This window comes from Pecten maximus, chromosome 12 (assembly GCF_902652985.1).
Source record: "Pecten maximus chromosome 12, xPecMax1.1, whole genome shotgun sequence".
NCBI classification, from domain to species: domain Eukaryota; kingdom Metazoa; phylum Mollusca; class Bivalvia; order Pectinida; family Pectinidae; genus Pecten; species Pecten maximus.
In genome coordinates, this window is record NC_047026.1 from 24578792 (window position 1) to 24594226 (window position 15435).

At 34.2% G+C, this 15435-nt stretch overlaps 1 protein-coding gene across 3 annotated transcripts in view; it reads right to left on the reverse strand.

The window, feature by feature from the left end:
- The window catches only part of LOC117339393 (ADAM 17-like protease), a 54620-nt gene that overhangs the window by 11709 nt on the left and 27476 nt on the right, over positions 1 to 15435 (reverse strand). For 2 of the 3 annotated variants that reach the window (XR_004535183.1, XM_033900955.1), the window contains exons 14-18: positions 14832 to 14901; positions 11849 to 11857; positions 2993 to 3119; positions 1386 to 1487; positions 545 to 607 (exon numbers count right to left, since the gene is read on the reverse strand). Coding sequence is in view for 2 of the 3 variants with exons in the window: in XM_033900955.1 (XP_033756846.1) it covers positions 545 to 607; positions 1386 to 1487; positions 2993 to 3119; positions 11849 to 11857; positions 14832 to 14901 (371 nt within the window). In the remaining variant the exon portion in view is untranslated. The remainder of the gene's footprint in view (positions 1 to 544; positions 608 to 1385; positions 1488 to 2992; positions 3120 to 11848; positions 11858 to 14831; positions 14902 to 15435) is intronic. The other variant, XM_033900956.1, reaches the window with a different exon arrangement.

The following is a 15435-nucleotide window of genomic DNA, read 5'->3' on the forward strand; positions in this document are numbered from 1 at the left end:
TCATCAAATATCACTTATTTTAGCATGATCTTATTATCTGGTCTGCTGAGTTTATTTTTACTACCTAAACTGTATATAGCCTTGAAACAACTTGTAATTCAGCTGATCTTTTCTGCTTTAATTTAATTCTTATGCTTTTCAAACAGTATTTTTTAACAAGGCTTTTTTGACCATGTAAGACAAAAATAACATGTTTCCAATATAAAGGCTATTTGTCATTTCTGAAAATATGCAGAAAATCATTTCCAGTTGAAAAGATAATGAATAATTTGAAACTAAAAAATGTAATGTTTGTAAAAAAATGACTTCAGTTATGAATGGAATATGCAATGTATTAAAAAACCATCAATTAACTATGAACATGTCATCGAAAACATAAGTACATGTACATAGGCATAAAAAAATCCCTGAGGTAGAAACTTACTTACAAACCAACTCTAGAGATGGCTACTCAAGAGACGGCTATTGAAGATTTTATTTTTTACATTTTTGTTTTTATTAATTTCATTTTATTGAAATACACAAATACTGAATATAAACATACTTGTCACTACAGGGCTTTTTCTCATCAGCATTTGCGGCCACAGGACAGGTAAAGTCAATCCCACTGTACATGTTAAAGAATCCAACACAACATGGAACATTCAGTCTCCTCATGTTAAAAATTTTCTGACATAGGACATTCTAAGAAACGGTCAAATCTACTTAGCCCATCCATCATTGTTTTGGCAGTAATCTAAGGGACTGTTCGTTTATGCGAACAAAATCAGTTCATCTCTTTTTAAATGTAACATTTGAAGCATACATCTCAATGGCCCTGGAGATGTTCATACAGGATTTAAAGTTTTTGTCAAGGCTCATCGGAAATTTTTGATAAATTTTATCTATTCAAAGGGAAGTTATCTACCATTGGTATGATATGATTATAATTGTTTGTTTGCCAGTTGCATTGTCTGGTAAACAGCAAAGGTCATTGTGGTGGTGACATTACAAGCAGATTCTTGCTTCTTTCATTTCTTGAATACATTTAAGAAACACATATTAATAACAAGAATTCCATGGAAGTGGATCTATTGCCTGCACAGAAAATTTAGTGATTAGAGGAGTTATTACATGGAACAGATTTTCTATCAATGAAGCTAGAGCTATCGCACTGAAACAAATTTTCTATTTTTAGTAGCAGTGACATTGACCTTTGACCTTGGACCTGAAAAGCAATCCCATCCCAAGCAAGTATTCGTGATAAGGAAGATCTGTATGAAGAGTTAGATTGGCACAAGGGAACTTGAGAGTTATGGCATGGAAACCTCTGTGTGGATGCCACCGCCACCCACATTGGGATACTTATATGTCGCCTGCGAAATCAACCATAGTGTCAAGGATACTTGCAGTTTGAAGCTTTCTTACACCCAGACTCAGATCTACACCTCTTGAATCCTGAAGCCACCTGGCAGGACATTCTGTCACAGCATGGGAAATTCATGTAGCTGTGGAGGAAAAATAATATTGTTACCAATTTTAGTCATAAAACTATTGTGATAAAAATTCTTCTCATAGCCCTAACACACATGGTTAAATGGTGTTTTAATTCAATCACCGATTCAAATGGCCTTACAATCAATTTTATGTATATAGTTATCACATTTGTATTTGATGAACCAAAAGTGTTGAACAACCTTGATCTTTCACCCTAAAGCAGCTGTATACAAACAACACTTCACCCTAAAGCATCTGTATACAAACGACACTTCACCCTAAAGCATCTGTATACAAACGATACTTCACAATAAAGCATCTGTATACAAACGACACTTCACCATAAAGCAGCTGTATACAAACGACACTTCACCATAAAGCATCTGTATATGAACGATACTTCACCATAAAGCATCTGTATACAAACGACACTCCACCATAAAGCATCTGTATACAAACGATACTTCACCATAAAGCATCTGTATACAAACGACACTTCACCCTAAAGCATCTGTATGCAGTTGTATACAAACGACACTTCACCCTAAAGCATCTGTATACAAACGACACTTCACCATAAAGCATCTGTATACAAATGATACTTCACCCTAAATCAGTTGTATACAAACGACACTTCACCCTAAATCATCTGTATGCAGTTGTATACAAACGACACTTCACCCTAAAGCATCTGTATGCAGTTGTATACAAACGACACTTCACCCTAAAGCATCTGTATGTATGCAGTTGTATACAAACGACACTTCACCCTAAAGCATCTGTATACAAACGACACTTCACCATAAAGCATCTGTATACAAACGATACTTCACCATAAAGCATCTGTATACAAACGATACTTCACCCTAAAGCAGTTGTATACAAACGACACTTCACCCTAAAGTAGCTGTATACAAACGACATTTCACCACAAAGAAGTTGTATACAAACGACACTTCACCATAAAGCATCTGTATACAAATGATACTTCACCCTAAATCAGTTGTATACAAACGACACTTCACCATAAAGCAGTTGTATACAAACGACACTTCACCCTAAAGCATCTGTACGTATGCAGTTGTATACAAACGACACTTCACCCTAAAGCATCTGTATACAAACGACACTTCACCATAAAGCATCTGTATACAAACGATACTTCATCATAAAGCAGTTGTATACAAACGACACTTCACCCTAAAGCAGCTGTATACAAATGACACTTCACCATAAAGAAGTTGTATACAAACGACACTTCACCCTAAAGCAGCTGTATACAAACGATACTTCACTCAGAAACAGCTGTACACAAAGTATCTTTTTTTTTCGTTATCCAGTTCAGAAGAAAAGATTTCTTATGTTTATAAGCATTTAGCCAATGTTTATCTCCTCAGCCCCTTGTGAGGGCCACATTTATAACCCAAGGGTGTTACAATACAAGCAGCTTTAATATGAAATAAAATCATCACTTACTCTGAGGCTTACAAGAAAGCATATGTAATTAGTTACTTACCTACAAGTAGCCTGACCAATCAGCTTGCAATCTTTGTCACAACACAAGTCGCCCTTTTGGCCAGCATCACACTCCTCATCCTTATCTATCCTCCCGTTCCCACAAAGACCAATTCCACCAGTGGCCTCTGTACAAAACATAAAACTATCCGTTGTATCATTACTTACCAACATCAACTCATTATGTGTTTCATTTCTTTCCTTTTTTTGCCACAAATGACATAGCAAATGAATGGAATGATTATATTTTGGAAAAAAATTGTTTGTCCATACTTTTGTCAGAATCGAAATGTAGGCAAAACAGCCACTGAAAACACTAAATCGGATAATATGGTTTTTAGAACTCTTCTTTCTTTTCAAATGACATTGCTTGTCAAACTATAAACTATTAAGAACTTCCTAAATTATCATTAAATTTGTGGTATAATTGTGGATCAATTTCTCTAGCGAGCATACATTGTAAAAAGTCAACCTCCTTGAATGCATTTCTGTAAAAGAATTACATTTTAACATACATTAGCAGAACAGGAAATGTACGACACAGGTACATTATTGTTAGTTTTAACTTCTCTACAGAAAGTTACATACATTTCTGTCATGCTTTACATTCTCATTAATGGTTATTAACACATCATCACAATGCTTCACAGTCTGGAATTGTCCATCAAGGTTCACTGCCTATCAACAATAACTAGGTGCTTTCATTCTATTTGGCTGTTTGTTGATATATTCTGGTACCTTAAATTACTCTGTGGTAGTGTAATCTTGTTAGAAACTTAGTATAAACACTACAGAATACAATATCTATCACCTTCTCCATTTCAGAACTCAACTATAATAATGCACAGAAACAAAGACGTTCTGATGTTAATTCATATCAATGCATAATTTAGACATCGAATAATGTTTTAATAAATTATGTACAAATCCTGGTATCACCTTCAGTGAGGGCTTTTTACACAACCCTGGAGAAAATAACCTTAACTTTTCCCTACACCTCGAATACCCTCGGAAGCCATTAGCCCAAGGATTGGAAGCTAATTCAGGCAAGGAATATCTGACCGGCTTGGAAACAAAACTAGGAGACATTTGGGAAATTGGGACAAGCTGTGAGTGTTCGCTGGTGTAAAATATCAGGTAGAGGCTAAGGCCGGTGGTATATTCCTTTAGTCTAGTGGTATGTAGGTTGTTCACTCAGAGAGGAGAGGGTACTAATCTGAGCCCCAGTGCAAGCAGGATATTTTTTGGGACTACATCCTATACAAATACATTGTATATCAAACAATCATATGTTTAATTTTGAGATAAGTATCAAATAGACTGGGATATTGAATCTCAAATATGTACTAGGATCTTTTAGACATTGCGACATTGTAGCAAATTAAAGCCAGCATACTCTTGAAATTCTGCATGAAGAAGAATTGGACATTAAATGGTCATGATTCTGGATATCACAAAATGTCCATGAAAAATAGTAAATAACTGTCAACTTCAATAGAAGGAGAGCTTCGGTACTTCTTCAGTGAATTTTTGGAACTAACAGTTAGCAGTACTGTAAATGCAGTACTAGATTTTTCTGTGTATTTTTGGGAAAAGATTCAAATTCATGCATATAAATGAGTATTTAATCCATATTATAGTCATAACAATGTTTAGGCTAGAAATTGTCCTTTTTAACATACCCATTTCTATTTGGTTGCACAAGTTAGTAAAAGTATTGCAAATTTCTATGAAATTCAATCATAAATGCTCCTATTAAGATTAAAGATTGTCACCAATGAAATAAATGACAATTTCGCGATAAGATTGAACGATTTAACATTATGATGGGAATCGTCCGATCTTGCCCTACTAAAGAAATGGAAACTACCAGGCATATATACATGTATGAATAACATAGTATGCATAAAGTCCAATATTTAGGTTTTTGACCAATTTTTCCATGAATACAGGAAAACTATGAGAAATACAAACCATTCCCTACCAAAAGATTACTAGAGCAACAGGTTTCATAAATTAAAGTATTAAACCGTTTTAGAATTACACTTCAGAAATGGGTCAGTCAGAGGGACAGGCACATGAATGGCCGGAGCCTAATTCAATACCCCCCTAAACACATTTGTATCATTATGGAATAAACAAACAATATCTGAGGATATCTTTGAGAAATCAATAAATTGTTGGAATTATGTCAAAGAAGAGATGGGAGCAATTTCTCTGGCCTGCTCGTACTCTACATTTTGTTGATGACGTCCTACTTTCTGTATGTCACTCTGCCCAGTAAGGACTGTAGACCAGGCTATGTAAGATAAATATTCTACTGGTGAAGGTGGAACTCCCTTGGGAGCATAGAGCCGGAGCTGCCATTTCTGTGCAAGCAGCTTAGACAGTACGGCATTGCACTGCCCTATCACATACTTATTTACAGCTGCGTTGACTAGAACACAAAAGATTAAAGTATTTTATTCATGGATACAACAGAGTGCCCATGCCAGACTCGAACCAGCGACCCTTCGATCACGGAACCCTGCGCCCTACCATTAGACTACTGTGCCTCCATAAAAAAAAAAAAAAAAATTGGTCCGTAATCTCACACAGATAAATGCGGAGGATTTGAGGTGCTGTTACATATCTACTGACTTGCCCAATGCATATACAATGTATATATATATATATATATTTACCAGGATCAGAGCTCTTTTCTGGAAAACAACGGGGACAGAAAATGCCACTGTTAACACAAGCCTGACATCAATTGCTTAAATTGTTAATTAAATTCAATGCAGATTTTTTCTTTGTGTAGATAAATTAATCTTTGTCATGATATAATTCCCATTTCATCCACAACATAAAACAGATTGCTTTAAAATTATAAATTTCTTAAAATCAAATATCAGGTCAAAGTCATAAGATTTCAAAATGAGGGTGGAGGGATGAAACAGAGGATAATGGAACAATTACCAAAATCCAACATAATTTACTTCTGAAGATTTATATGACCTTGGTGTTGTATATTTCATTATTGAGTTGACATCTTGAAGTAGTGTTATTTATAATATACACTGCCATCCATAAAAAACTATACACACTCTTTTGACTTGTTCAAATATTATAAGCGAATCAGAAATTATAACTTTACAATTCATTAACGATTACTTTGTTTTGTAAACGACTTTGGCAAATTTTCATGAAAATAACCCATCCCGATTCAGTTTCAGCTGAGTCAGGAGATGAACCTTTTCCAAAATTTCCCAAACATGCATTGAAAAATGTTTTTTTAAACATTCCACTCTTTGAATTATCCCAACAAAAAAAATTGTTATGTATGTGAAAATGACTCAATCTAAAAAGACATAATATTGAAAAAAAAGTTGCGTTTTGAGGATTTGTCGATCATCAATAACCATATCGACTATTGGCATTTTGAGGATTTGTCGATCATCAATAACCATATCGACTATTGACAAACTATATATAACTCAAAATAGGAACTTACGGTTGGCAATGTAGATAGGAAGGATGGGGGGGGGGTATATACACATGGCTTAGGTAACAATTTTCTTAAATGGTCAAAGTCCGAGTTAATTAGAGCAATGTTAGAAGTAAACAGGTCAAGGCTTAAAACAATCAGTGTGTAATAAAAACAAATATTTAAATTTCTTTCCTGTTGAATATAAGTACATACATTTGATCAAAGGAAGCTCATAGTTAATATTTCATTCATGTTAACCTCTCTAGAGGAATGTTTGTCTGCTCATGTTTATCAACCTTTGAAGAGCCAGTGTCATTTTGAGGTCGAGTCTCTATGTAGTAGCTGGTGTCTACCTCAATTAATATAATCCAAGAGACCTGTTGTATGTTATCCAAAGCAAGTGTCTTGCTCAAAACATGATAACAACAAAGAGTGGTTCATGACCTCAGCTTCCTGAGAAACGCAAACTGCATTGGGTAGGGATTAAATACACCTCCAATCTCTACCTCAGGTTAAATTTATAGTCAATACCCTACTGAGTGAACTAACACGACCTCATATTTGAGTCAGCCCTGCATTCTCAATACTGTACCTGGTAATTTTCACCCCGTTTAATTTTCGCCATTTTCACCCATTGAAGATGGGGTGAATTTAAGATGAAGGCGAAAATTTCAAACTGAATTGAAAGATTTATAAACCATAGTAAATAAGCCAAGTGTAGTCGGATCACAAACATACCCTTTTACTTTTCAAATGTAAAATCACGTACTAGGCTTAGCGTTTCCAATTAACAAAGAATATTTTAAAAATTCAGTCTTTTTTAAATTATGTAGTCTAGTCATGATAAAAATCACATACAGAGTGGCATCAAATTCCTGCCATGGAAAAGATTAATTTTATGAGTTCACCGTCGCTTAATTGTGGCTTCCATTCATGTACATGTGAACAAGAGAAAATACTGGTCAGTCATCAGTGACAGTGCAGTGAACTTACAATTGATTGTATTTGCTTAAAATCACCCATGCATACCCGATACTACCTTAATCAGTAGAGACTAAAAGAAAATCTGAGCACAGGTAAAAATTCTTTATTTCACACCTGATTACATTATACACGTCATGCTGGTAAGACAATTGGGAACTCGATAAGTCCCGAGTGTTCCGAGTGCAACTGTATGGAGAATTCCGAAAGGAATTTTTCGATTTTACAAACAAGGAAAAGGATATTTCTTGAAAACCATTTAGGGCGAATTTAAAACGGGGCGAATATGTTTTGTGTTGGTCAAGGGTGAAAATAACCAGGTATACAGTTCATAAGAACTTAAACATTTGTATCAAACTCATTCTCTTTCTACTCATATACAGTGGACCCTCGATAATCCGAACACCTTCGTTCCCAGTCCAAACCGTCCGGATTACGAGTTTTCCGGACTGCCGAATTTCGTGTACCAGGTCAAAAAAATTGTCGTGTAAGAGTTATCTCCCTTGATTATATACAATCCGGGACGTTTCATAAACACGTCTAATATTGTCAGAGTTTTTAACAATAAATATACTTATGTTTCTGATATGGTTCTTGTTTTGTTTTGTAGAAAGTAAAAAATAAACTATGTTTTTAAAAGAACATGTAAAGTGAAAGTTGTTTTATTTATAGCGGGCATATGTGACCTACAAACAACACACATGTGTCACGTCCCGGAGGTTCACAAACAAGTAGAAATTACAAACGTTAAATACCTTAAATAAAATACCCGGATTTTACAACTTACCGTCAGTCAATGATTTTTACGTACCAGAAACTCCAAGCTATCTATTTAAAAGTACGCGACACCAGCGAGAACTACCCAAGATGTCCGATAATTATTAAACCCGTATTCACTTAACAATGTGACGATTAGTTAAGTATCCCACAACTATTGACTAATTTGTGTATGATCAACCCAGTTCTTGTGATCACTGCTTAATACGTAAATGTGTATGTAATTAATAACATGCATCTTTCAATGAGTCGTCGTTTCACGTAACGGTGTTCCAAAGCCGATATCCGTGTTTACCCAATAAAAGTTATAATGATGTTAATTACCGATCATAAATTTATTACATGTATTTGAGATTGATTAATTATCGTATCACGTATTGTATGTTTGTGCATAAATTCGGTAACATTTAGGTCGTAGAGAAAAAGCAATGTACCGTTATAAAAACAAAAGCTACACATTGTAACACAGGTAAACACCCGGGGCTATGACCTGGCAGCGGTCGCTATGACTACGCACAGTGTCAAGCGATAGTCTGTACGGCTGTCGACACGGGTGACTTGCCCCGACATTTTTTTTCTCCTCGTGGTGAAAAAATCGTCCGGATTATTGAGGGAAATTTACTAATGAAAAGTACGTTCCGTTCCCAAAATGGGTTTCCGGAATCGGAATCCGAATTTCCGGACTGGTGAGTACAAATAACGTTACGGAAATCCGTTCCCGTGCTATTCCGTCCGGACTGTGAGTTTTCCGGACTATCGGCGTCCGGATTATCGCGGGTCCACTGTACCTACATTGCAAAATAAATCAATATGTAGTATCTTATTTAATAAGACATTCTACTGGGGTATATAAATTCCTATGAATATTTTAATATACATCACCACTGAACAGGTGTCTGCCTGATGGAATTGTAACAGAAACCACAACATTTCGAAATAGTTTCCTTATTTGGTAAAGTTTGTTAAAGCATATCATGAACTATAAAAAGAAAACAGAATCTACGTAGGTAAGCTTTCTAATTAAAAGTAAGGATTGAAATCATTGCCTTTAAAGATAATGAAATCCATACCCTTGCCATACTTTTCTTAATCAACATGATTTCATTTAAGCATTGATGTCATTTTTTTTTTTGGTTTCATCGGGGTATGAAACAAATTTTGTTTGCAAACTGTATGAATCCGCGTAGCGGATTCTTACAGAAGTTTGCAAACAAAATTTGTTTCATACCCCGATGAAACTAAAAAATAATTGACATCAACGCTTATACTTGATTTTTGAAAATGATTTTCTAATTTAAAAGATGTTTTATGTACAATTTTACTGGTTTTAAATGGGATTCTTTTTCTCAAATCAATATGCAACGTCAATTGTCGTATTGTGACGTCACATTTTTCGCGCCATTCTCGGAATTTTTTTCATAGAAGAATGAAAAGAATTTTTGCGACCAATCACATTTGAGTATTTACCATGAAAACAAAGAAAAATTTATTATACCATCATAGACAATAACAAATATTCAATCTTGAAATCAAAACAAAAATCAAAATTACAAAAAAGTAATTGAAATATATCAATATTATACATATATTTATATATATATATAAATACAAGATAATCCACCATATACATCTACTAAATAATAATACCAGGTATATAACATTCAGGTGCCAAAAATATGTCAACGATTGTCATTTTTCTTCAGACCTCCTTTTGGTAGGGACAAGGAAGACAAGTACAAACAATGATTGAAAAGCTCACTGGCGGCAGCCACCACAAATGTTTATACTAAAATTTCATTAACGTACAAAGACATGAATTCTCAATGCCAATGCCTTAATGCATCTGGTACACAAACGAAAGATATTTTTGTGAACATGATTAAGATTCTGAAAGTAATCAAAACAAACTTACATTTGATGAACAATTAAATCTAACATGCGAAAATTCAGGAAAAAATCCAAATACTTTCAACAGTCAATTTGCTATCTTTCATAACTATAATGATTATAAACACCGAATGAGATGGGTTAGGATGTATTATTATGGACTCTGAAAGCCTTTGAAGTAACTGATAACAGAAAAACTTTATTTTATTTTTGATGTAAAAAAAAATCCAAAATATTTCCATATTACTTTGCCATAACATCACTCATATACCTCCTAATGAATGTACATACCACATTGGAAGGGGGTATGATTCATACTTATGGACTTAATTACAAGCTTTCTAAAAACTTACCCTGTTAAGTGAGTTTTAATGCATACAAATTCAAGTCCGAAACATGGTAAAATTTTAAAAAAAAATACAAAATATTTCCATATCATTTTGCAATGACATAACTCCTAGACCTTTAGTGAATGTAAATTTTTAATTGGAAGGGTGTAGGTTGTAAAATTATGGATTTATGAGTTTTTTTAAAACTTTAAGCTATGGCGTAGGTGGGACATCAACATCAAAGCAGACACTGGGGTGACAGTATTAGCTCATAGTTACTCATAAAGACAGCAAAAACGACATTACAAAATGTTAGAGGTGCAGAAAACTGATGCCAATATTATGAGCTGAATGAGAAGACAATTCTCTAAATGTACGCGCAACTCTGCAATTTTTTTTTTAATCTGTTGAAAAATAAAAGCAGGAAAATGAAGAAAATACATAAAATATTGCAGAAAAATGACAAAAGTTGACCTACTTTTTGCACCTGAATTTATGTTACTACAATATATGTGTCATCTTAATAATGACTTATCACGTATGGTTACTATATAACATAAGTTAATTTACAGATTAGTCAGATATATATTAAAGCAAATTTCTTACAATATATTCCAGCTTTTACTAACTTTTTTATATATTTTTTAATACATGTATTTACATATTTGTGGAATATTACTACCAATATGTATCTTAACATGTTGACTGTATCTCCTGACAATAACATAAATATGGGGGAAAAATGTAAGTAAGTTAAGAAAAAGGAAAAGAAAAAATTGTAATTTTTTTCCTATTTGAAAAGAGTTCTAAGAACTTTAGGCACTCTCTTGATAAAATGATGGAATATCGCAGACCTAAAATAAGTAAAGATATTTTAGTATTAAGGATATCTCATATCAAGCAGTTAATTAAAGCACAACAAATCACGCCAGGATAGCCATGGTTTAATTTTTAGGGGTACAGTCTAGTTTTTCGATTTTGTGCTTTGATTTCAGTTATTTTGGTTCAATTCCTTTCCAGTTTTACAGGACCGATAAAAACAAATCATGAAAGGTGTGTTCATTTTCAGTTTATATATAGTACAAAGACATGAGGGCATCTCTTCGTTTTCAATTTAGCACAAAGATTTGGAAGACAGTCTTTTTTTTCTGTTATTCTGTCAACGACCTGATATATAAGACAGTCCGTGACAGTCCGTGACAGTAATTCAGTTTTACCAATATTCTAAACCTGATTTGCATCTTGAATTTATCAGTCAATCAAAGCCTCTGTTTAAACCAAACTAATCCAAAATACAGAAATCATAAGCCACAAATAAAATTCTGTTAATAGATATGTTGGTGAACCACTATCACCAGGTATAATCTATTCAATGGGAATATTAGGCATACAGTTATATACCAATCCTTACCTGAATTTTCTGTTAGGGGAATTAAAAATAAGAATAAAAAGCTTTTGAAACAAATCATTTGATGCAGAAGCAATTGATTAAAACCATCATTCAAAGCAAATTAACAGCTGAATTTTGAATTTATCAAATGTCTTTTAATAAGGAAATCTACTGAATGCACAGTAAACATGTCAAATTAGATCCAAAAGTACACCCAAAAGATGCTGGAATTAGACAAGGTGTTGTAATAAACAGGTTTATCTGTAGTAGGTATGGTCAATGACAGGATGTCAGATCTAAAAAAACAGGTTTCATTTTTTTTTTAATTTGGAATTATCATGCCTGTCAAGAAATAAACATTTTGGTAAAAAGTGTAATCCACTGAAATTAATACTGGCCTTAAACAAAACTTCCATTTCTAGCAAAACTACAAAAAATTAAGGGACCCAGGTAAATGTATCTTAACCTTTGCAAAAAGTCTACAACGTCACTGTTAAATGCCATCTTTAGAGTTCTAAACTGGGTTAAAAAAATATCAGATCCACATCTAAATGTGTACAATTTATTTATGGTTATGTTTTGAAGATTTACCCTGATCAAGTTCCTTACAATATAAGCATGCAATCATTCATTAAGAAAACAAATAAGAGGCTAATGGGTCTGTGTATTTAGCTTGTATCACTCAACTGCTACTAAGGCAACTTTAAAAAGTTGATCTAGATCATTTATGTAAATGCTAGCTGATTACTATGCATTTCATTCAAATATGAGAGTATCCTAAAAAGTTTGTTCATTTAGAAAATTTATTCAGTATCCTGCTTGCCAAATATTGCCCTAACTCTCCTGCTTATTCAACAAAAACAATGAATAATCAAAAAAAATTATCACCATGATCATGAAAGTAGTTCCAGGTCATTCATTAGTTGAATAAAAAAGAGGTTGTTTAAAGATTTAGGCAGCCCTTCATCCAAGCATGCAAAATGCCAAGTATTAGTTACCTGAACCTCTTGGTTACTGAGAGGAAGTCATTTAAATAAGACACATTTGATCCCTGTGACCATGAATGTAGGTCAAGGACATTCATTTTCTTGAACCAACTTAACCCCAGAATACTACATGCCCAATATCAGGTGTCTGGGCCTCTTGTTGATAGAGAACACTTGTTAAAATTTTTTTTTTTTTCATATTTGACAGGTGACCTTGAATATGGGTAAAGGTCATTCATTTGAACAAACTTGATAGCCCTTCACCCCAACATACAACAAGCCCAATATCAGGTCTCTCTGCCTCTTGGTTATTGAGATGAGGTCATTTAAATACTTTAGAATATTTGACCCCTGTGACCTTGAATGCATTTGAGCAAACTTGGTAGACCAGCATTGCAGCCTGCTCTTGGTCCAATATATACCCTGGGTCTCTTGGTTAATGAGAAAAAGTTGTTTTAATGGAAATGTTGATGCTGTACATTCAGCCAGATGGTTGGATGGCCGACCGGACAGATGGAAGGACGACTGACAGGCACCACACAAAATAAGGCAGGGAAGGTAACAACAATAGAACAAAGATCTCCGAGGGATCTTGGGGCCCACCATTGACTTTATTGGTATTATATTCAGGACTGATCTTTTTCTCTACTTTAACAATTTGAAAACAATGGAAAGCTACATCTAAAAACACTTTCTGTTAAATAGGAATAGCAATACCAAATTTCAACTGTAGATGAACTGCCTTCCAGCATTTCTCAAGAAATAACAATAACCAACTTCAAAAGTCAAAATCAGAGATGGCTGAATGTTGACCATACTTTTTTCTGAATCATGCAGAATCAAAATCAAATGGGTACAATTAAGTACAAAGAGGATTGGAGAAAAATCCTCAGTGTCCTCAAGAAATACCAGTATTAAACAAACTTCAACTGTCCAAATCAGAGATGGCCACCTGTTGGCCATTTTGTTATATGGATCAGATTCAAATGGACATAATGAATAAAGGGGAAGCTAAATTAGAAGTTTAAAAAAAACTCCTCCCAGTACTTGGACATAGTGATAACAAAGATTGTTTATGGACAGATGAAAGACTGGCTATGGGACTGACCATGAGATTGAACGACCATGGGACTGACCATGGGACTGACCGACCATGGGGCTGTGTATTTACACATAGGAGCTTTGTGAAAAAATGAGTCTGACACAATGAGACTTGAGCGATGTGTTAAATCCGTCCAGTCAGATGCTTGTGGTGATTCATTTAAGCAATATGGCACATTTAATTAATAATGTTTGTATTAAGAATTACGGAACATCACTTCAAAAACAAACACTAGACTAAGTAATGACTGACAATGATTTACTCACATGCAAATGATGTGAATGTGGACATATCGTACTGAACAGTGATAAAGCATTTCAACAGACCGTCATCTTAGATTGGTCATGGGAAATAGCAAAAGGGATGGAAACATATCAAAATTTCGTATTTCCATATCCATCATAAACAAAAAGAAACATTTTAGAGATGCCAACATAGTTTATGTAGTATAGACTAATAATTGATTAATATAAATTTTTAGAAACAAAGGGAGATAATTTCCAAATAACTGAATATTAAACAAATACACTGAAAATTAGAATAGCAAAACAGGAATGATCCTGTAATATTGAAAATAAATCTTTGTACCTACTTTGGATTATTGTTTTGATTAATATTTCTGAGTTTGCTTTATTGTATGTATTTATCTATTTGCACTTTGCTTCTTAAGGAAATAAGAATTTTCTTTACAAAATGTTGTTCAATCATGAATTATGACCAGTTTGGGAGTGACCATCAAACCGTCATCACCAGTTTGGTCACTGTGGACCCTTGACCGATATGAAAAATGGGCAGATTTCAGATTAAGTCTACCAATCACCAGGGCATTAAATTTGTAAATTACAATAAAATGGCCGTTCCTCATACCCCAAATCTGTCTGTCACTATCACTAATGTGAAAAATCACACTACTTACCAGAGAAACAGTCAAAGCCTTTACCGTCCAGCACTTTGTACACATACTGTCGACTACAGGACGAGAAAAACTGGAAGAGAAAAGTTTTTCAATCAGAGATATCCTGACAACATTTGTAGTCTAACATTAAATTGAATGAAAAGTTACAGCACAGGATTGTCAGCACTTTCAATAAATATAAGAGCTGTGTATCACAAGGTGGGTAGCAATACAATTCGTATCACGATACAGAGGTTAAGATATGATACGTATCACGATATATGAGAAACATGACCTATCAGATATCTAGTATTCTATGGTACAGTATTCATGTTTGTGGTATTTCCGGATTATTTGAGTCTTTGTCCACATTCCCACAAAAAGTTCTTGAATTTAGATAATTTGGATTTGAAATAACCCCAACAGGTAGTTTTATAAGCTGCTGGAGCGGCCTTGTCAGCCATGTCGTTTACTACTACCTGTAGGCCATCGCTGGTCAAGGGAGATGACTACAAATTTTCAGGTATCGCGATACAAATCAAGGAAAGACGATGCATCGATGCACCACTCTGCGATCCAATACATTGATGCATCGGTGAATCGTTACACCACTAAAATTTAACAT